Below are 24,761 nucleotides of genomic sequence, written 5' to 3' on the forward strand. Positions count from 1 at the left end.
GTTACCTGCCCAATTACTACTCAAGCATCCCACTAATATTCCTGCTCAAACAGTTTGTGTACCTGCACGTGGGTCTGCTTTCAACTGAACTGCATTGAGAACAATTCTACTTGATAAATTAAAAGAAAGAAAAATAAAGTTAATGACCTGGCAGCAGCAGTGCTTAAGCAAATAAGTTATGCAAACACAATCCAGCCATCCTTTCCCTTAAGGAATTACCATAAAGTTAAACAAAAAGGCATTTGGATGCAACTTGTGATTACTACAGCAATGTCCATTAACTTAGTTTCAAAGTGATCTTGAACCCCAGGGCACACAAAGCTAAGAACACAACATTTGATCCCTGGAGCTGCAATGGCTCAACAGGAAAGATGTTACCTACTAAGTCCCAGGATAACATGTGCCTTTTTGTTCAGCTGCATCCCAGTCATGGCTTAAAATTGCAACAGCAGATGAGAAAATGGAGAAAGAAAAAGGTTTCTTCAATCTATGGTGTAAGTAGAAAAGATCAATCACTTTGAAGAGCAAACTCTGAGACTGGAAAAGAAGCTAGAAATGGACGAAAAAGAACAGGCAGGAGAAAAAGTAGAGTGAGCAGAGAAAGGAAGTTGAGACAATATAGAAAAATCTAGATGTCAAGAGTAATCTTAACAGCTCACTAGATGTTTAGTTTTCTTTTCAACCTTGTTTTGGAGTAACAAACCTGCATATTTGTTTATCCTCGTGTGTTGCTATACCAGAGCCAAATTGCTCACTCATGTAGCATACAAGAGCATCATCCATTTTTCCATTTGTGGCACACTTGAGCACTGGGATATGGAGGCTTTACCATCAGATCCTGCAATCCAGTTGGTAATTCCAAAAGAGCTACAGAATGCTCGGCATGAGAGATTACACAAGGATGTCACATCTGCCAGCAGTCTCCAAGAGTCCAGGGAGGACACTAATGTGGCAAATTAGTGGGGAGAATGCCTACATACATGGGGCAGCACGTGCAGTCACTAGTGGAACTATCCCACTTCAGTGCCAAGACCAAGCTCTGAACAACTCTGCCTGTATAATTTTCCTGTCAGTACAATGGTTCCTTCTTCATATCAGTTTCTTTACCACCTTGTATTTCTGTCACAACTTTCTTCAGCTTTTCTAACAGTTCTCATGGGACAAAATGTATACTGAAATCTTGACAGAAAAAAAACGTATCTTGACTTATCTAAGAAAATCGGTCATTATATCAAATAAAAGTATGACATTCACATCACACAGTATTTTCTTCTATTTAGAGTCAAGATCATCTTGCATTATTTTTTCATTCTAAACCCCACTGAAGAGCATACCAGTTCTCAGGCAGAAACAGCTCTCTGCACTAGCTAACTATTAAGGCAAAATTATCTGCATGGCAATGGCACAAAATACACACTCCAAATTAATCTCACACATTAACCATTACCAGTCAGCATTGCAGATAACCCTGCACAAGCAAGCAGTGCCATGGAAATACTGCAGAAGTTAAGTCTACCTTGGAGAACAATATTGTTTCCAGCAATGCTGCACATTCATGTGGAGCTTTGATCCCAACAGTCATTTCAAGATTTAAATGGGTAGAAGCAATGCATAAGTTACAAATCTCTTCCTTTTCAGATTCACTGTAAGTAGAAACTCATATTCTTTGCCTTCTAATGGATGAGAAAAAGTACCCCAATGATTGATCTTGTACCCCAACTGTCTCTATCTGGCAGGGAGCACAGGGTACACCTAGATCTCCAAGAAAAGCTGCAGTTGAATTTCAGTATTTGAAGAGTTAATTGGCCAGCACTGACTAGGCCACTTTTCTGCCTACAGAGATCACATTAGACACACAAGCTCCAAAAATACAGTGTATGGTTTGGATTAGCACTGCTCAGGTTGGCTGCTCTCCCCTGGCTTCCTTCCCTTCTGCTCTGACCAAGTAGAAAAAAAATTAAAAGCCCCATGATACATATCAAGATTCCTTTCTATTATGTATTATCCCTCGTCCTGAATAAAACAAACCTTAATGCACAAAGTCCTTTATCTTGCTCCCTCACTTTACTGTACCTACATGATACTCAATACAAAATTGCAAGTGATATGAACTAAACATTGTACTTCAGTAACAGGTAGTGAATGAATTGCAACATACAAATCTCTTCCTGAACATTTTTATTCCTGAGGATTTTTTGTAAGTCTAAAGTTTTTTCTACAATTTTGTATGGTTTTAAATACAAACTTAAAATGAGTTTTGTGCTTCGCTTGAGGTTGTGTTGGCTTTTTTTTTTTTTTTTTTTGCAGTGGTTTTATGGAGTTGCTCTGTCAGAGAGAAAAAACTGATTTGCAATGTGTGGCAGCAAAAGAAGAAAGAACCAGACTGTTTATCAATACTACGAAACAATTTTGCCAGTTTTACATGAATACCACAACAAATCCATGGATGAGGGCTTGGTGTTGGTTTGGTTTTTTTAAAATGTGAACTAAAACAGAAATAAAAAACAAAACCAAAAAACCACACAGTAAAAAGTTACAAAACCATACTTGAAAATGAGGGAACTGATCTTCAGAAAGAGCTCAGCATCTGCTACTCTTATTCTCTTAAGAGATCAAGCCAAAAAGATTTGAGAAGTTTTTATTGCCAGATCTAAATTTCATTCCACAGGCACAGGATCAGGTCTTTAATCCTTTACTTAACCACAAAGAACTGTGCAGAGCACTTTAGTTCTTCCAAAACAACTGATAATATCCTAAACGCTGAAAGCAAAGTACTTTCCAGTATAAGCCAAATCCTGCATATTTTGCTTTTAAGTAATGCCACAGCAGATGCAAAACCAGTAGGATTCACACTGATGTTTTCTAGGAAAGAAGAAAATCTCCAAAAAAACACAACCCATGCTTTAGAAGCAGCAGACAAATAAAAAAACCAGTTTAATTCTTGTACTGAATTAAACCGCATGTATAACATTATGTTTATACATTTAATTTATTGCTTTAGGATTTAAGATTCTTGCATTTTTTCACCCACATCTTTTAATATGCACCATGAACTGCCTTTTCACAATTTTAGCAGCTACATTTAGGTGATTCTCCCCCAACCCAATTCTATGAACTGCCCTTCTTCACAGCATTCCAGTGAAAAGAAAATGTTCAAGGCAAGGAAAACTCGCTTCCCAGCAGAGGAACTGTTGCATCTTAAAGGCTGTTTATATTGGTATTGGGCAAGAAAAACCCAAGCAGCATAGGAAAAAACAGATGTAGAAACAGTATTCAGACTCTCAGAAAATTCAGCAAGGGTTCTCTTGATTCACAGTGCAAAAAGTAGTCAACATTGACTGCAATTTGGAAGGGGCATATTAGGAGGCCCAGAGTGCTCAAAATGGTAAAAGCAAAAACTTCTTTAAGATTGCACTATGAAAGTCCACACACAAATGTCTTTGTGATCCACTTCAGTGGGGTTTGATCTAAGTTTGTTTTCTGAGATTTAAATGTCCTCTGACAAGGCTTAACTGTGCAACTCTGATAAAAGTCCTTAAATAAACTAAAATTATTTCTTACTACATATATATACATACTAAAGCTCAGTAATCAGAGGTTCTGGGACATCAGATAGACTGAAGTACTCACGTGGACAAAAGCAGATCTCTCTGTTACAATTTTAATAGTTACAATGGTTTAAAGGAAACAGTCTTGCAAATACTATTTGAGTTATTCTATCAGACAGTGGAGAATTTTTTTGTTGTACGACCCACAAAAGCTACAGAATGTTTGCCAAAACACAGACCAAGGTTATCTAGCCAACAAAAAAAGCTTAGAAGAAAACATCTCTTTTCATATGGTTGAAAGCATATGAAACCATGAAGCTTCTCAGCATCACACTTACAAAGTGATGCTTCTTGAAAGTTCATGAAGTCAGTATAATCTGACAGTCAACAGGCTCCTGCCAAGACAGAGCCACTACTGGTTTAAACTAACACTCTCATTTACCAGGATACCTGACTACATAAACAGAAGCAAGTTTCTCACGTTTCTCATATCTGAGTCTCACAAGACCTTTTGAAAGTTCACCTGAGTACTGAAACAATCCAGATGATTACTCTCCAAATATGAGGGGAGCATTTCATAAATGCGCTTGCAACTCTTGAGACTGAGATGCTCTACACCGATAATGGCAACTGGCTACTGCCAACCTCCAGGATGGCCAAGGTTGGAGCTGGTAAGAATATTTCTCTTTCCTTTTAATGAGATTTATTACGCAAGAAACAACTTTGTGCCATACAACACTAGATACATTATTCAGATTCAGCACAGAGTGAGAATCCCCATATGATGATCCCCCTAGAGAAAAACATGAATGTATCCACTCAGCAGGCACACAGCTACTCAGCCTTCAAGACACTCACAACTTCTGACACACACGGAGTACAAATGGCAGCACACTGGACTTTACAGAGGTTCCAAGTCATTTATTAACCTCCACCAGCCACTCAGCTTGCATCAACCTGCTCCAGCATTTGTCAGCAATTCATTAAACAGGACAGACAGGAACCTGACTATAAGACAAGGAGAAAAGTTTCTACTACTTACAATTCCTGAAATAGAGCCCCAGCAGTGGTCTTCGTACTTGGCTGCCATGTACATGCTCTGGCTCGTGTACACCCACAGCCCCTGATCACAGGAAAGGCAATGCCAAGTGGACACTTTCAGGATAACCAGATCCATGAGCTATGCACATCTCTCTCTGCCTCCTCACCCAACTCAGACCTAACCTCTTCTACAATCTTTCACAGCTCCTAAGACAGAGGGAGTGATTCTTATAAACCAACCTGGAACATTTTCCATGCCCTAAAACATCTTTAGATGATATATTAGTATGTCTTTGTTTCACCCAATCTTCCAGTATTTCTAATGTGCTTTTGCAACTGAAATCTAAAGATAGAATCATGAACTCTGATTTCCCCTCTCACCTGGATAAGGAAGGCAAAAGATACATTTCCCCCACTGAAAAGAAAACACTTTCCTTTTTCAGTTAAAGTGTGCTATGGAAAGACCCAGCAGCACTGGAGTTTGACATTCATCCTCACTTGAACTAAAATCTTTAAACAACATATACTTTAGATATCAGTAAAATAAAAACCTATCAGTAAAACAAAATGAAACTAAATTGCAAAAAATCCTTATTATTCAAACTCCCGCGAGTTTTATAAAGCAGAAATACAAGTGTCACAAGTTGTTGCAGTTTATAAACTCGAAGACTATAGAGATTGAAAGACCACTGAAATAATCTTAAGTGACATTCAGAATTCTGCCAACACTATGTTTTTGCTGCAGAAATCCTAAGTTCATGCTCTTCAAGGTGGATTTCAAGTGCTAAGGAGCAAATAGTACTAACTCGATTGGATAGTGAACTGTTTGCTGTGTCAAAGCTTTTTGCCAAACACATATATATAATTTTTCTTTTTGCTATATGGATAATCAACCCCAGATGGCAATTTACATAGGCAAAGCATAAAGGAATCCATGCACTGCTGGTGCTCTCAGCCTCAATCAGAGCAAGCATGGGCGTTTGAGAATGTCACTGTTTATTTTTAATTGCTGTGTCCCTCCTTTGTGCAGGTTCAAGCGGTCAAAGATGTCGAAGTCCATTAGTAGAACTGGGAGGTGATGCCACTTCATTTGGTGAGAGGGTTCTTCAAATTTAAAAAAAGCAGTTGGTTTGTAATGTCCCTAAATGCCCAGCGGGTACCAGCTGTCAATCTCAGTTACCATTGGGTCAGGGCAAAAAAAGGTCAGAGAGAGTCATAAACCACAATGTGTTGTGAAATGTGCTTCCTCCGTTACCTTGTAGGCCTGAGAAAGGTTTGACCTTTCATAGGTATCCTAACCCAGCTCTGCATGATGCTGGCAGGGGTAAGTACAACACACAGCTCAAACTCAGAAACATTGCTTTCCTGTACCGCGCCTTGGTTTCCATACCTGTGCAACATGAAGGTGAATGTCCACAAGCTGCTAGTGCCAAAATACAAAACTCTGCCCACTGCTATTATCATTCAGAGGCATGGATACACCTTCTATTTCACACATAGCAGAGGAAGGTTTAATGTTAATTCATTAACAGCAATTGGAAAAATAACTAAAACTTTGAGGGAAGTGTTTGTTAATTTGTTAATGCCATAAGAGCCAAGTGATTTGGCTTTTCTTTGCAAATGACCTGTTTATCTGCTAAGTTGTCTGTCACTTCAGTGACTGCTCTCCCAGTCACCTGGGAAGAAAGCCCACTAAAAAAGTCACACTTAAAGCCTTTTCCACTGTCCTTTTAAACACCCATTTACAAGTTATTCTATATTTTTGTTATTTCCCCCTTCATATGGATTCTCAAAAAGCAGACTTACTCCTAAACATATTTCTTCAAAACATTCTTGGACTGTACATGAAAAGCAGAATAGTCATTTCGAGATACAATCTAGTGATGCATTCTTTCTTTGCAAGAAGTAATTACTCTGCCCTGTCTCCCCCATCTCCTGAAGCACAAAATGACAGGAAGTTTGGCCAGTGCTATGCCAAAAAGAAAGCAGTGAACTCGCTATCCAAGGCCCTGTTTGGGCAGGAGCCATCTCACACTCCTTGTACCTCTTTGGACCCCAAGCACAGGAGGGCCTAGGACTGAGAACAGGACACAACAGAAAAGGAAGGAACACTGGCAAGTGGAAACCAGGAGAGGTTGAAGCTAGAGCTACAACCCCAGCAAGCATATTCCCTGCAGGAATTGAAAGCATGGCTCCCAAAATAGGCTTCATGCTGTAAATAAAAATATGGGCAGTGAGGAACTCCACTGGGGAAGCAGAAGTGTATCATAGAAGTGTATCATACAAATCACTTCTATGCAGAGGACAACAGGATATAAACTAGATGGCCACAGCTGTCACTGAGGAGGCTGGCCAGAAATGAATTGTCAGCTATCAGCCAAATACTTCAGGTGAAATCAGAATGCCTCACTAATCCTTCACTTGTCCGAACAGTACAGTCAAAAATGACAAAACAGCACATTCACTCAGTGAAACAGTAAGGTCCTTACAGAAAATGACTCGTAGATAATATGGGCAGCATCAAAAGAGTCCCACCCAGCCTTGTTAGGCCAAAACTTGCCTGCCCACAGAATGTAATCAGCTAGGTCCACTTTTAAGTGGTAGCTGCAAAATACTCCTCAAGTCTTGATCCATTTTGGGCAATTAATACTAAGGGAAAATCAGAGCAGTGCAAGTCAGCATCTGTGAAATAGATTTCACATGTTCCAAGATATGTCACTTTGTTTTCTTTTAAAGGATGAATATATTTTAAGAAATTAAATAGTAACAACAGTTGAGCAGTTCAAAGGCCACTGAAAGGTCTCTTTGACTTTCTACAGGCTCTCTAAAGAGCCCAATGGCAGCAAGCCACCTACTGCATCCCAGCAGTTCTCTCAGAACATGCTGACATCAATTAAAGCCTCAGCAAACAAAGAGAATGTGCATCAAGCATTTCAATGCCCTCTTTTTGTCATTTCCTTTGCTTTCAGACATTTCTGGAAGCCTACTTACCTGGATTCTTTTGCAAACCTTCCCACTGCAGCATATCTCAAATGAAAGTAACCTCCCTCAAACCTTGTTCAGCCCTTGGGTGCTTCCCATCTTGGAAACATGCCCACCTTGCTTTTCTGAATTTGAAAGCCTAACATGCTAATCTAGATCAGTCTTCATCCAACTAAATAATTGAGCAGGTAACCTTACTCACTGCCTTATTTAAAAATTACTATGCCTCTTCCTGTTATAAACTGGATTATAATAGAGTACAAAAATAAAAATTGAGAATAATTGAGTAATTTCAGATTGGAAGAGAACACACTCTTCTTTGTTGAGTGTCTCTTTCTATCAGGAAAAGCAGGGGGAATGAAAATGAGAGACTCACCTTCAGGGCAGGAATCTCCACACTGTCACCAAGGCTAACAGAGCCAGAAAGAATAGTCCCTGTCATCACTGTGCCTTGACCCTTGATAGAGAAACAGTGGTCGACTGCCATAAGGAAGTGTCCCGAGGGGTCTCTTGATGGCAGGTAAGCCTGAGACTTCAAGACCTGAAAAAAAAGATAAAAGCAGCACCATGCCTGGGTGAAAAGTCATGACAGCAACACAGCAGAAGGCAGGCAAGCAGATGATTGATTGAACAAGCTTGCAATTTTACTGATTTCAGGCATCTCCCAATGAGCTTAGAACTCACCAATGTCAAATTAACTGTGTGTGCCATGGAGGAGACACACACACAGCAGCAGGAAAAGTTCGATTTTCTGCCTTAGAAAGATTTGGTGCTGCACATTTAGCTTGGTTAGCAAAACCTCACTGGCGATAAAGTTGCTGCCAAACTCAATATAAACACTGCAGCAAAGAGAAAAAGAAATAACTGTACATGTGTCATCTCCCCCTCCCCACCCTCTCCCCAAAGTACAATTTTACAGTGTGTTTTGCTACTTCAGCTTTTTTGGATTCTGTGAAAATGAACTTATGTACAGATATTAGTGCCCCATAAAGCCCATCTCTGCCTCCCTCTCAGAAAAACTATAATACTGGGTTAAGTTTTCAAAGTCAACTTCCCCTTCAGATTTCTGTTAGCACCTCTTGAAGGATCAATCCACTAAGAAAAACTACATAGGTACCACATTCTAGAGAAATTCTCTGAGTTTAGGATTTTTCTTTTGCTGACAAATACTATGTTTCTTAAAACATATCATCAGACAAAAGATTTTAATTATAGAAAGGCAGTCATGTACTCAACAGTGCTTCAAAGGAACTGGTTCACTCCTGTCTCAAATCACTTTTGATCTCTGTTATATCACCTGCATATACACTTGGTATTGCCTTTAACGTCTGTTTTTAAGGTCAAAAACTGCAGCTCAAGCTCAAGCTGTAATGGCAGAACAATGGAAAGTCTCTTAGGAAGGACAGAAGGGATAATAGTTTGAAGTTCAATGGCAGGGCTCACACAGCATTTGCCAGCTCATCTAATATTGGGTCTCAGTTGACAGAACAGCTGTAATAGGTGTTTCCTTTAAAGGTTTTAACCCTGAGGAACATCCCAGTAAATCTAACAGGAACCAGATGAAGGCAGAAGTAAGCACTTGAGTATCTCCTCATCTCTAGAAACTGCTGTGGGCAGATTGGTCCTGGCTAAGTTCAGTCTAAGGCCATACTACATCCCATCCCCATGCCCATCCTGAGTCACACAAGCCTGGGAGGTGATAGAGCATTCAGTACTCAGCAGCCCTGAGGAACATCCTGCCTTTATACAAGCCTGGGTGCCCAGGGCCAGACATCTTGAGATTTTTTGATGACTGATGCTGCACCTTACTGCAATTTACAAGTACTTTAAACCTGGCAGCATCCAAATCAGAATTTGACAAGTCTTCAAAGAATGATGCCTTTGTTTTGGGACTATTTTCTGCTGTCTGAAGCAACAGCTGCATCCTTCCAGGGCAAAGACATTCCTTTCCCTAAGCTAATTACAGAGAGGGTGACAAGTCTATTGCAAGCTACAAACTACTCTTAGTTATTTCAGGTGTCCTGCCCTTCACAGTACAAACTTCATGTGACATAACTAAGGGTTTTGAACATCTGAGAATGGATACTTTCATGTTATTAGTATGTTCTTCAGCCAGTACCTCAATTAATTCAGAAACACCCAGTGGATTCTCAGACTCTGGGGCTTCTGGTCCACCAGGCTTTGCTGCAACAGCAACAACAGGACACCCAGAGAACCTGAAAGAGAGAAAGACTTTCACCATTAGACCCCAGATCTCCTATATGTGTCAACATAAAGAACTTCCAGGCTCATCTGAAGGCTAGGAAACTCCCTCAAATTCCAATTTATCTGCTCTTCCCCCAATGTGACTGACAATTTCTTCTTGAATTACCAGCAGATCAGCACTACTGGACTTCACTATGAAGGCTTCAGTCCTGCTCCACATTAGCTACTGATTCAATCCTGTAACAGTCAAATGCAAGATTCAGTTTATTGCAGAAGGTCTGTTGTTACCCAGTCTTAATGCAGTGGTTTGCATCCAAAGTCATTTTACCTGGAGACTAGCACATTCTTAACTTTCATTAAAACAATTATAATCCTAACTGTAAAGTCATACCCTTCAAAACAGGAGCCAAATGCAAGATACCGCATGATGACTACCTGAGTCTGCAAGATCTGCAGACAACAAAGATGTGAATCTGCTGAAATCAAAGCCTGCAAAATTCACAAATCTCAAACATGCAAAGGTTCAGAGAGGCACAGTACAGCCAGCTGACCTCAGTTTACCTTTTATCCTACAATCAGTTTTATTCTTCAAATCCTCAACTTACAGCAGATTTTTTTTTTTTTACTAATTCAGTCAGCAGGCTTAACTTTTGCTCCCTAAAATACAACCTAGTGTTGGTTATTGCATTTTTGCAAAAATTAGGATTAACCACATAAAACATATATTAAAGTAATGGAATAATAAATACTAATTACACCAAAAAGGGACTGGTTCTCATAGGTACTTAATTCTTGCAACAGAATGAGACCAAAATTATTGTGGCCATCCTCTTGACACCCACCCCCCCACTGATTTTCTCTCAAAAGGGAGCAAACTGGAGGGAAGAGACAGTGCCTTGCTAAAGAAGAAATGTTAAGGTCTGTAAAGGGACCTCACTCATTGACCCATCTGTAATCAGGCACATAAGGTATTTTCTTTGTTTACATGCCATAAGCCTGAGGCATCTAGGGACAAAGGGTAACAAAAATGTGCACTGAAAATTCCTGTGATTAACCAGAAAACTTTTGGAAATTTATTTTCATACAATTATTTCAGAGCACTGTACTGCGGCTGATTAACCAGAAAACTTTTGGAACTTTTGGAAATTTCATACAATTATTTCAGAGCACTGTACTGCGGTAAACAAATTTATGCTGAACCAGATGCTTTACTCCTCTTCCCATACACCAGAACAAACTGGAGTAATTGTATACTGCATTTGGAGGCACTTCTAAACATGATCCAGCCCTACTGAAACTCTTACTCCATCACACCAAATTTCTTTAAAAAATAGAAATTCCATTCATAGAGGCAGCTTGCTTTTAGTTTTGGTATCAATTCACAGAAAACTAAGTTTTGATTAGGTAAATTTACAAGTATCAAACTACTCAAATATACAAGTTACTTTCCTCTGCCATTTCCTGACAACACTACAATAATTTGCCCAGCATTGGTGGCAACATCTACTCTACAACAGCCTTCAGCTTTGCTCACTGCTATGGAATTGCACATGCACACCTGTGTGTATAGTGAAAATATATCAACAAGTAAAGTATTTTAAAAAGCCAAACCCCTCATTGCCATGCGTTTGGGGTTAGAGGCAATTGTCAAATAGTACCAGCATATATCCTGCTAATAAGAATAGTTTAGAAATAGAAAAGCATTTAAAAACCACGCATTGGGAGATTCAAAGTCAGGCGGGAAAAAGGCTGTTTAGAAACTCCACATGCCCAAGATACAACAGGACAAACACTTCGCAATCACACCCAGGTCAGCTTTCAAAGCACCGTCAAGCACAGACTGCACATACGAAACTTAGATTTGGTTCTCTCGCCTCTGTACTCTGAATCTTGTTCCTTAGATTCTTCAACTCAAAATGTGACCCAATAGTTATGTCCCCCTATATCCCTGAGCAAAGCAAACATGTGCGGCAGTTTCTGTAACCACTAAATAAATGTTGTGTGTATATTTTAGCTTCCCACTTCAAAACAGCCACATTCCCACTCATGAATTTCCCTGCACTTCACTCATCACATACCTCAACTAATGTGCCTAAACAGGGCTGTGTGCCAGCCTCCACTGTGCCAGCCAGAGCCATATGACATTATATAAACTTCCATCATTCTGCTTTCCCTAGTTGGGGAACATTTGTCATCCTCAGCTAAGGAAAATTCCTAACACTTTCTATGGAGTGAAACAGACTTAAAGATCATAACAGAAGTTGCAAGCCCATAAGCTAAAAAAAATCCAACCAAACAAAAAACCCCACCACAAACAAACAAAAACAAAACAAAAAAACCCCAGACCACCAAAAACCCACCCCCACAACAAACACACCTAGCCAAACACACATCCATCAGTTCTTCACCTGGATATTCTGGCTTTGTATTATCCTACCTGAACTCCAAGCAGCTCTTTAAATTGAAAGGCTTAATTACAGGAAAGTATTTCTCTACACATGATACTTGCAGATATGAATTTGGAATTGCACCTGAGTTTCTGTAAATCTTTTCACCCTCTTCTCATCATTTTTGCTAGATGTGCTAGTATGTTTAGAAGCACACTGGAAGGGAAATGTTGGTATTTTTGTTCAACATTTTGTTACAAGTTACCTGTTAGTATTACTGCTCACTTACTTGGTATTTTCCAAGGTCTTCTGCATTTTCTTAGTCATCTTCTCAATGGCACTCTGTCTCTTCCCCTCTGGAAGGAGATCTATTTTGTTCAGAACTACCACCATCTTCTGGCAGGCAATTTGCCCAATTACCAAGCACTCTGCTGACTGTGTCTGCATCCCTTTTGTCACATCTATCACAAGCATCATTAAATCGATAATCTGGGCACCTGGAGGAGAACTCAGAGTTAGTATTGCCACAGCATAAAAAGATTAAGGATCATTTTCTCAAATAGTTTTCATTTAAAATTGTCAGCATATGTACAAATGCCCAGAAAGACAAACAAAACACGTGTCAAAGTAAGCACTGAATGCCACAGCTCTTTTGAAATTAAGACCTTGGGAATTTATGCTATTATAGGCTATCATCAGGTCATAAAAACCAGGGAAGAATATGATAGTTCAAGTCTAAGGCTGTTATCTCACTGCATTTAAAAAAATACTATGAAAATTAAGCTTGCAGCAACACAGGCATGACATTTGCCTCAGTTAAAAATTATAATCTAAGCAGCTAAGCAAGAATCTGATACAGCCAAAGAAATACCCAGCAACACTGCAGGGAGCTGCACACTCAGAGCAACCCCAACAAGGGCCGACCATGTACTCTACAAAAATATCCACAAGCCTCAGTCCCTGCCTGCTTACCAGCATTTTTCTTTCCAAGTCCAAAATTTGATAAAAATGAAAACAGTGATCACCATGAGAGACAGGTTTATCCAAAGTCTAAAGAAATTCTTGAGTCCCTCAATGTTAGGAAGAGGCAATTTAAAACCTGCAACATATCATCATTCACTCCCCATTCAGATCCACATAACATGAACATGTGATTTCAAGCACAGGAACAGAGATCTGATTCCTAGATCGCTTCGTGGAAAAGTTCCTACATTTTAGGCTGAAGTTACCTACCATGCTTATGGATTATTTTTATTTTTCAAAGCATTGTTGTCATGAACCCATAATCTTTTGATTGAAGCAACCTGAATTTCATGGATCTAAATTAGTTTTCAAGGAAGATCTGATGAACATTGGGCCTTCCATTAATTACATTCAGAATTTTCTTGTTTCATTTGAGGTAAGTGAAATACTCCGAATACCAAAATAGAAAAGTGCAACAGACTTTAAATGTTGAGAAAGTTTAAACATAAAGAAAAACAGAAATTAAAGCTGAACTAACTACCAGAAAGTCATATGCCAAAAAAAGCGCATTTTGAAAGATGATAAAAGCTAGAAATCATGTAAAATTCCAGCATTCTAACTTAAGTACTTATAATAATTGCCTTAAGATCAGAAGAACAAGAAATCAATACAACTATTCCTTGTTCCTTTGCCCTCTCCAGCCTTCCCCTTGCCTTTTTTTGTTTTTAAGGCTTTTACAATGGCTGTGACAACAGCTACCCTTGTTCTTAATTCCCATGAACTCAGGATAGGAAATCATTCCAAGGTTGAAGTGCATGGGTGAATGAGCGGGTGGGAACTACAACAAGAAAAAAAATTATGGTTACAAATGACTATTTTAACCTACCAGAGCTTTCATCTTGTAATAATGAATGTTAAGCCCTTCGGAGCACTAGTTGGATAATTACGATATTTCCAGTGCTCCTGCAGAATCTTCTCCAATCATTTCAAATATCTCTGCCTGACAAACTGAAGATAGGCTTTATATCTTCAAAAGTAGTTTGCATTTTTTTTTGTTTTGGGAATTGTGTTGATTTAGAGCCTGCTTAAATTGCAACACAAACATCATCAAGACTGTACAAAAGGCTCAGACTTTATACACCACCCAAGTGCAGACCTAAAGGTCAGAAACCAAGGCAAACAAACGGCATGAAAATAGTTTGAGTGGGACAAAGCACTTAAGAATCAGAATGGATCCACTTCTGTGAATACTTACAGCAGGGCTGTTCTAAACTTAACTATAAACTTAACTATAAACTTAAAATATTTTGTATTACACTATTCTACACAGCTGACATCCTCAATATGAATGGAAATAAATAATTAAAACCAAACAATCAAGTCCAATTCTTTATGAATACTATAAAAAGGATATTCTGGTAACACAACAATGCTGCAGCTTGAGCCGTACCAAACATTATTGTGACTACTAAAGCACAGTGATCCTCATGCTCCAAAACTAAGCCAAAGCAACCAGAACCAAACCTGGCCTTGAAAAGGGCAGCTCATAAGAGTCATTATATACAGTGTGGTATCTTTCCCTCCAAAAGAACACAAAATCTGCACTGAACTGTTAATATGTAGTTTCAATAAAAGGGGCCACTTTACCTTGAAACTCTAAATTAACTGCTTTGAACGCATTTGTTATAAAGCAAATGCTTGCAATTGCTGTATTTATGAATCTATTAGCAACACTTTAAAAGAGCCATAAAAATCATCAACCCAGTTTCTAGAAGGTCGAGAATGTCTGCCTCGGGGCATTGCAGAGCAACAAGAAGATGAACAAAGAAAAATAACTGTACAGTCCATGGAAAAACTCCAGAAACACCAGAAGACACACCATGACACTCCAGACAAAAAAATACTTCAAGTCAAGGAAGCAGCAACACACACAAGTTCACAAACACTGTTGGCACAATTACTGTGCCTCCTCTGAAGCCCCAACGTGCTGACTGGCCATAGCTCCGAAGAGATGGCACAAGATGGGACAGAAGGCATGGCAGGCAGAGCTGGCACACAAGCAGGGTGGGAAGCTGCTGCCCTTCAAAGGAGTCATGGAGCCAAGGCAAAGATCATGACAGCATTGACAGAAATACTTGAACTGCATTCTCCCCGAGGCATGAGGATGTTTTGTAATGCCTTGTACGTGTCTACTCGTGCATATCAAGGCAGGAGTGCTCAGGTTTACAGGACCCTTGAGTAACAAGGTAAAAAAAAAAAAACCTAAAATTTAGTTCCTCAACTTTCCTCCTTGAGCTGTTTAATAAACCATCTTTGACAATTCACCTTCTTCCCAGTCCCCCATCTTCTCCTACACAGTTTTACATTTTGTTTTATTCTAGAACCCATTTCCTTCATTGCCCATCATCCATGCAGAATAGTTCATTAAATACTGAAACAAAATCATCTAGAGAAGCGTACAAGGATTCACCAACGTCACATTTCAAATCAGGAAAACTGGCAGGTTATTTGTGCCAAGATGACAAAACTGTAACACTCCCCCATCTACCATGGAACACCTCATTCAGTACATTTTCTCCTCAAAACATATAAATGGTAACAGCAGACAGAATATGTTTAACTTTATATTCACTACTTAAATAATCTCTAGTAAACGATCAGTTCACCATCATATCAGAGTTCAGTCAACAAAAGGCAAAATATTTCTGAATAATTTTCTACAGCTGAGAAAGATTTAACTAGGAACAGTGAAGTGAGGATGGATTATATGAGCATTCTCATGAATACAATCTCACTTGGAAAGATTTTTCAATTGGGGCATAAAAATGTTACAGAAATACTCTGTGGAGACTTGAAAAACAGTAACAAGAATAAAACAAGGTAAAAATATTACTCACACCTGCACTATATGACAACAAAATGCCAGCCATGGGTTCTTGTGCAAAATGAAACAGAAGAACTGAAAGAACAAAGAACTGAACTCCTCAAAAAAGGAGACAAAATATGGGCCTACACAGTTAAGAACAGTGATAGGGAAGACACTGTGGATGATTTGAGTATTCCTCAAGCCTTCAGAGCAAGAAAATGGCTTGAAATTACTTTGAACAAAGCAGAGACACATGCAAAGGACAAGTCTGCATACAAGGAAGCACAGCAATCAAAAATATTTTATCTGCACTGAAGCAGGTCACATAGAATCAATGAAAAAGTTAAACTAAGACACTCAAATTATTTCTACTACAGAGAAAATCGGTGTAACCTTTTATTTGCCACTTCATCTATGAAAGACACGTTCAAGAACATTTAGAAAGATAAATCCTGACGTGTGATTTCTCACTTTGCTTGAAAATGAAAGATCAATTATTGGAGTACCCTTTGTGTGATGACACACAGCTCAGATGAGGCCCTGTAAAAAGCAAATGAAATAAACTAGTTGTCATCAGAAAACACAAGGGGGTGGAGAAAGATGGGAATTATATTTCAAAGATAAGCAGCTGAACCACAGCAAAAATAAAGTAGATAGTCTGAGTGAAGAAAAACAAACAAGAAAGATAAAACATGAACTGAGAGATTCTGGATGACAGCCAGATACAGGAAAAACACAAGACCAGCAGCACAGCATCACAGAGACTGCAAGTGCCAGCTAAACCTGGAGGCAGCAGCACTCATTTGTGCCACAAAAGTGACAGGGAACACAAAGCTCAGAAAATAAGAACACCTTCACAGACAAGATAAAGCCCAGCTACTGCTTTGAACATACAACCCATGCTTGCTCCTGAATTTTGAGGAGTATGAGATTATAAAAAGTCATCAAGGAAGTAATTTATTACTCTTTACTGAGGAGATTAGTTGAATCACAGATGTCAGAGGTTATGACATATTTCCAAAGAGCAGAAGGCGGCAACTCAAGCTTCCCTAAAGTGGCCACCAGTTCAATTTCTTCACGGGAAGAGCAAAATGATACCACTTGCAACATCATTCCTAGCTAGCTCTCACTCTTGGATCCTGAAAGAGCTCACCAGCTGCTGCCTGAGTACACTGAAAAAGAACAGTATGCATTTTAAAAGTATCTATCAATGGACTTTTAGTCTTTAGGAGAAAATTCACTGCATTCTCTACATTTGCATTATTTAATATAATATCTCTTCAAACCTTTGCTGAAACAGGAAAAAAGGCCTACCCAGAGTTCTAGGCAACAAGGCTGCAGACCTTCATCCCCTCCATCAAATTCACTCCTCATAAATGTGTTTAGTGTCACACACAATTAGTAAAAACCAGCTCTTACACCAGCGTTCACAGGGAAACACCATGGGAGTACCCAACACATCAGACACATTTTCCAGAACAGTAGAGCACTGTAACTGCAATGCTTTATTCTGGAACAGAACATTACACCTTAAATAACAAACCTCCTTCAACCTCAATCACAGAGGCTGCTGTGGTTCTGTGTGTTACATGAACTCAGAGCACCTTCCATTCGTGCAGCCTGTTGCATGCTTGTAAACTTTATACACCAACTCCCAGACTGAGCTGTGACCCTACAGCAAAATATAACATTAACACTAATTCAGAAAAAGAGGACATTATTAGATCTAGGAAAACAAACAAACAAACCCCCAAACACTTCAGCCTCATGTATTAGTTTATCAGCTCCAAAAACATATTGCTATTTTATTATACGTGCACTGAGCCCATTTTCAGAACCATCCAGTTATAATCTCCAAGCACTAAATTAGCTACCAATTCCTTACTGAAAAGCCCACCCCAAAAGGCATTTTCAACAAATAGGCAGAATCTCAGTTGTTTTGTCTTTACCAAATGTAGATCAAGAATAGGAGAGCATTTTTAAGTTGTATTATTTTGGCAAGCATAACTAAAGTATTGCATTAGATTCCCCATAATACATCAATATAAAGCTGATTTGGCTTCAAAAGGTAAAACCTGGTGAATGGAGGGAAGAAGAGGGGATCAGGTCCCTGTGTGAACAAAGGGGAGGTTTTGCATGCCACACAAACATGGAACACAGGCACAGATTCTGACTGGTGGCTCCTTTAAGCTACTGTGTCCTGTCCTGTTTGTGGTAATCTTTTTAGCTGACTTTGCACAAACAGTGCAACTCTTGTTCACAGGCAGCAAAAGGAAGCAGAAAATGGAATTTGAAATGTAAAAATAAAATAATTGTGGGCCATGAGCTATAATTTGATTTCATGCTCTACAAGGAAATGAAAGAGGACTTCCTTAAACATACTTTTTTTTTTTTTAAATATGCTTTTTACCATGTTAGGATTTCCTCGAGTGCAGAAGAGAAAATAGGATTGTTGAAAATGTACCGTTCTCAAGTATCATTGCTACTCAGGGGCAAAGCTCTGTTTTAATGTGCACTTCCCATTCTGGGAAAGAGGAAATTCTTCAATTAATAAACCGGGTGGACTGAGGCGAGTTTTTAAGGTTTAATCAATTTCATCTGCACACGGGATAAAAAGACCAACTATTCTACCATTTTTACCTCCACTATTCCACTTTCAAAAAAAAAAAAAAAGAAAAAAATGAAATCAATGTTTTATTTTGAGTTCTTTGAGGTTAGTATCTCCTGTCTCAGGAAATATTGTCTATATCATGCAGTGAGTATCCAGCTTCCCCTTTCCCAGCCCCCTCCCCCCGCCTTTTTTTTGTTAAGAAACTTTATTCAGAAACAACTAAATTATTCCCTGTTTCCATATACAGTTACACCCCGGGAGATGTTACAAGTCACACAGGATTTTGCTAGTTACCTTAAGAAGGGAGGCACTGTGATGAATAAGGAAGATGTTTTACAGGATGTGGAATCTCCCAAAATTCAAACAGAAATAGGAGGTGTGAGGCAGGGAGAGGCATGCACTCAACTGGGGTTTTACATGAATTTACATTAATTACACATGAAGACACCTTCTGTAAAGCAATGCAAATCATGGATCAAAACCGATACAACTCCTGTTAGGAAACACTTTGAAAAGAAAAGGAACTCATGGAGTTCAAGCATCCCACCATCATTTCCGAAGCAGCCATCAGCAGCTCAGAGCACAAACAGGGAGCTGTGCAGCCTCAAACTCAGGATCCCTTGTAACATCTCTGATAGAAAGCATCAGACTGGCAACCCACAACACTTCTGAGCGCACAATAAAGCTTAAAAATAGAAGCATTATGTCATTGCATGAATTCTCTTCAGATGAAAACCAGCCACTATGGTTGGTCTGTAACTGAGAGCTGGAAAGGGAAAGAAGCGTGGCCATAAGGGCATAATTGTAAGAAGTCCATTTCTTGTATGTCAAATAACCCATCTATTACAGTTATTTATCTGTATACGTGAATTCAACTCAACTACAAGTAGTAGGTGATAACTGCTAATAGGAAATAAAAGGTTCTTTTGCAAAAGACATCATACAAGAATCCCCTTGAATATACTTTATACTTCATCTGCCAGAAGAAACAGTGTGCCATATTGTTCTGAAGAGGACAAAGGCACGAATGCCTCTACCATATCCTTTGTCAAGTCATCCAAGGATCTATCTTGTTTGAATAAGTTCTAACTACGTGTCAGAAACAAGTCTGTGTTCTTCAAAGGGAGGAAATGCCTGTAATGATTGAGTATGTCAATAAGCTTGATCATGCTGAAGTAGCATGAACAAAGCTGATAAAGCCTCTATGAAGGTCATGCTAAGAAAGACTGAGGAATATCTTCCAATAATTTATTATATGCTGGTCAAGCTATTGCAATACTGTACACAGGATTAAGCTTATATTAAATGGATGAGTTATTGAGAAAAAAAATCACAAACAAACCTTAAAGTGAAAACGCTCTCAAAAAATGCAGTACAACACAGGAAGAAAGAAGGTTATCAAGAGATCCTTTGCAAGGATTTACAGAATGTAAGGAATCCCATGCTGTCTTCAGCCTCTTCAGAGGAAGGCCAAAAGCACAAGCCTGAGAAATGTCTGAACACCTTGGTAGTTTCCACCACTTATGGAAGAGACACTATTCTTAAGACAAATACTGGATGCCCTTATTGCAATCTGACTAGATTCACTGGTTAAACACACATTAAATTTACACATAATTTTGTAAAAAACCTAAAATTATAGAGAAACCTCCCTCCAAAGACTTCCAAATAGAAATTCACTACTAAAGAGAGATTGCTATGAACCTTTTTAATTAAGGTAACAAATTAATTTCCTACACTTGTCCTCCCCTCTCCCCAACACAAATGGAAGCCAAGTACACCTCACCTCCTCCCAGCCTGAGCATAAGCTGGAGCAGCACAAGTAATGGCCACTGCTAAGGATACATCCTTCTACAGCCAAGGAAAGGCCGCAACTAATATCCTTCACTTCCATGGTAAAGACAAAACATGCAAGGGAAAAAGGCATTTTTCCCCATGTGGTTTCAAGCCAGGGCAATCAAACACTATTTTGTTACTGTGCTGATCTACATCACTACCTGTACATAGGCAGCGATCTAGAAGCAATTGTCACTGAAGCAGTGAAAAGGCTCTGGCACCTGGTCATGGAGGCTGCAGCTCCTTGAGCTGGGAAGTTCCTGCTCCCAGCTTTGCTTCCCCAGCACTGTGTTTATTTAGGCCTCCCACAGTTCATGGAGGGTCTGATGAAAGGCAAAGTTGAAGCTCAGACCAGTCGGTTCAATCCAGCCACAGCGGAGAGCTCTCCCTGAGACTGGCGAGGTGGCCCAGCTGCTGCAGGGAGAGCCAGAGCTGGCACAAGGGAGGCAGCAGGACCAAAGAGCCAAGAGCTGCCAAGAGAAAATGGGAAAAAGCAAAGCAAACCTCCTGTTTCTAGGGACAGGATGCTGCTGCAGGCCAAGAGGTTCATTGAACAGCAGCCTGAGGAACTACAGAGAAACTTAAGGCTGAATAAACAGTCCACATATTGTTAGGAAGAACTGAAAGAAACTCAAGTACATGTGTATATACACAAAACTAGTGCTATTACTTCAGAAAATTCTGAAAAGATACAGTCATTATATGCTGTTCAATGCAAAATTGTTTTACATTCAGAAGCAGCAAAAAAAGGCAAAGTACTAGACTTGACCTATATCCAACGTAATATTGAAATAAAATCCTGCGTTTTGATCTGGTCACTTTCTGGAGAAGGAATCTTGAGGTAGCTTCAAAAAAGGAAACAAGACAAATGCACTCAGGTCCTTCACATACAACTTCACTTACAAAGAAAAAATCCATGTTAACAGCACACAGTGACAAACACAAATGAAATTGAGTGAAAGATGGGAAATAAAACACCTCCAATAAAGGAGCACAATCAATTATGTAATTTTAAGTAGCACAATTTAAACTTAGTGCTGCTAAATAGCATCTGTCTTTAGACAAATAAAAATACAGCTTTATACATTAAGATTTTTAAAGCTACATCCAGCTAGATGAAACTTCATTTTTTAATAAAACATTTATGATTTTATCCCGTGTAAGGAGTATTAAGATGAAACTTAAAGAAAGGGACACTTTATTCCATCACTGACTTTCTTGTTTGTCCCTATAAAACATTCATTTTGACTATTTCCAAAGAAAAGGTAACAAACCACATGAGTGACTACTAGGGTCTGGCATTTAAATTCCTGTTCTTCAAATAAGTATTTCTGTTGAAAACCAGAAAATCACCCCAAATGAAAATCCTATAGACAATGAGGGGAGAGCAAAGCAAACAATCCTTGCCTTGTAACAAGAAGTGCCATGTAATACATAGCATGTGTAAAAATGGAGGTAAAGTACCATATGAGAGAAGACGTCATCCTTCTTCCATATGCACAAAAGTCCTTTTCTGTAATATTACCTATTACTAGATCTGAATTTCTATATTGACAGGGCACAAACTGGACAGAGTCCAAAACAGACCTCTACTTCTTTTAATGTTGAAAACATTAACTATGGTACAATTCAAGAAAGCCTACATATCTTGGAAGAGCAACAATCATTCTGAGTAGACACAGATGACTGCTACAAAAAAAGGTAGCATTTGCTGAATTACACAACACCATGGTATTTCAGCTGCATTAATTTCTTTCTTGGCTTGAAGTCGAAAGTGCATAAATTGTGAATTAGTTAGCAAACATTAACTTTTTAAAGTGTCATTCATATATATGTATATGCAAATACAGACACCAGTAAAAGCTGAGAAGTTAAATGTTTAGGATACTGCACAAAACTACAGTGCAGTTACTTAGCATTTTAGACTGAATGTCACTATACAGCTCATCAGCCTTGAAGTACAATCAGGGGCATATAGTAAAAAAAAAAAAAAAATTTCATACACTTGAAAGCAAAAGAAAGCACAGAAGAAACCAACTGAGTTATTACTATCCATGTTGTAAACCTGGTTTGTCCAGGGGTTTTTTGTTTGGTTTTTTTTTTTTTTTTGCACTACCTGCCTATATTACACCTAGCAGAAAAAAGGAAAAAAGTTCAGTTTCGTATTTTGGAATTCAGGTTATAAACTATTTCAACAAGAAACAGTCATGTCAAGTTTCTAGGTTCCCAATCTCATACAAAAATGGCACCTGTAATTCCACCAACTCATATCAAACCCAAACTTAGAAATTTGCAATGAAGTGCCCTGCTCCTTCTGGCTGGAGTTTTTTAGTTCATAAAACAAGGTTTCTGAAACAATGTGACAGTAAGTTGTGTAATAAATCAACACTTGACATTCATGCTTCAGGAGAAAAGGTGCAAAGTAGAAAAAAATGGATACTTGTAAAACCCTGCTTTGACCTCCTCAGACGATGTTGTGTGCTCAGGGTTCTAGTAAGCTTTCCTAGGAGCCTAATGAGTGATTAGGTCAAGTTTCAGACTTGTTATTCAGAGGTATTTTGTTTTGGTATCAATGCCACGTGTGTTTTTGCACTGCTCTGAAGAGTTAAACGTAAGGTAACATTACACTTGGGCCTTATATAGTGACCATAAATGGTCCCTGATGGTCCATAAAGTCTTTACTATAAACACTGAAAAGCAAACAGGTCAGAGGACCAAGAACAAAAAAAAATATCCTTTTTATAGTCTTGACCCGTATCAGCTTTATGTTTGCTCTCTACAAGATCTCCTGCCAAGTTTCAAGAAAAAAAAGTAATTATACTTGCATGTGATAATGTTAAATACATTGCAAAAAATATAACTCCAAGTATGACCATTCTGTCCTTTGCATCTTTCAAAGATTACAGACACTATCTTTGAAGCTATTTCCAAGACCTGAAAGAGAAAACAGTGGCTTAGAGGTATAAAAAGAATCAAACCTCTGGAAGAACTGCAAAGGCACTGAACCTGCACCAATGAGGACATGAGCCCATCCCCAGTTCTGATCGACTTCCACACATGTGGAGCCTTCTGCTCCATCTCTCATTACTCAGTTCACACTACACAGAAACAGACTATTCCCAGCTTCAAGAATGCTGCACCTGAGGTTTCTCCACTAACTGGAGTGTGGAGACAAATATCGAGTGAAAGCCTCTGTAGTACCTACAACCATGGGAATTCCTGCTACCTCCCTGATACTACAGGATCCTCAGGCCAGAGCCGACAGCAGCCTATACCAGTATGCCTTTTACTACAAATGACAAGTCACACAAAATCAGGTTCATACCGGAAAGAGAAAAGCAGTACAAATTACTGGAATAACTCTATATATTTTCCAAGATTGTTTCAGGGAGAGATGCACATAAACAGCCACCAGTGCACGTATTTTCCTTCAAAGCAGTGAGCTGTTTCAGTAAGTGAACTCCTGTATTAGCTTTTCAGACAATTTAACACACTGATTTCCAAGAACAGACCAACTGAAATGTTTCCTAACCAATCTGTTCATATTTCTGTCCATATTTGAATCTACTATAGCATACAGGCCCCGTACTGGACTCAGAGGGGGCAAAACCAGACTCATGAACAATAACTACAACGTTTCTATAAATTCTACCCTCTATCAGTACTATTTCACACTCAGCTCTTCAACTTTTCAAGCTCTTTTAACATTTGTACAAGATGGTATCTTTCCATTAGGATATCTAGGATTCGATCACATCCATGCCCCCATGTTGTAACACAAAGAGAACCAGCACATCTCAGAAATCCTTACACAAGCAATACACAACTTCAGTACTTGATTATCTCAGGATAAAAAGAATGTGCTATGCTTAATGACCAACAAGTTCATTTTTTTCCTTCCCAGAGGACTGGAGAACTGTTACTACAGGGCATCTATTGCCTCCCTCTGGGTGCTTTGGAGAATTACTGAATTACAAACATCTTGGAACATCTGTTAGAATTTCTTCAAGCATGTTTTAATCAGTTTAATATTAGATGTCAAGGAGACTTTTTTGCTATCTTTGTGTTAACTTCTTCAAGTCCTGCCTAGCCAAAGGATATCTCACTGTAAATTCTTGTTCACTCTTCTGCTGTATCTTTGAAAGATCAGTCTAAGGAAAAGTTCCATGCAGCAGTCATTGGAGATAAGGACCATCACACAGGTAGACAGACCTGAATATACATTTAGATATGCAACTCCAAACTTCCAAAACCTATAAACAGCAGTTTGCATGCAGCTGAAAACGAGTATAGATATGAAAGTTGTTCCTGAGAGATACTGC

The 24,761-nt window shown here is 38.9% G+C and overlaps 1 protein-coding gene across 1 annotated transcript in view; it reads right to left on the reverse strand.

Annotated features, from left to right (window-relative positions):
- EEFSEC (eukaryotic elongation factor, selenocysteine-tRNA specific) overlaps nucleotides 1-24,761 on the reverse strand; it is a 116,849-nt gene that overhangs the window by 84,047 nt on the left and 8,041 nt on the right. The window contains exons 2-4 of the mRNA XM_017732510.1: nucleotides 12,453-12,660; nucleotides 9,691-9,787; nucleotides 7,948-8,112 (exon numbers count right to left, since the gene is read on the reverse strand). Of these exons, the coding sequence (XP_017587999.1) occupies nucleotides 7,948-8,112; nucleotides 9,691-9,787; nucleotides 12,453-12,640 (450 nt within the window). The 5' untranslated portion in view covers nucleotides 12,641-12,660. The remainder of the gene's footprint in view (nucleotides 1-7,947; nucleotides 8,113-9,690; nucleotides 9,788-12,452; nucleotides 12,661-24,761) is intronic.

The sequence above is a fragment of the Corvus brachyrhynchos genome, unplaced genomic scaffold (assembly GCF_000691975.1).
Source record: "Corvus brachyrhynchos isolate BGI_N302 unplaced genomic scaffold, ASM69197v1 scaffold4, whole genome shotgun sequence".
NCBI lineage: Eukaryota > Metazoa > Chordata > Aves > Passeriformes > Corvidae > Corvus > Corvus brachyrhynchos.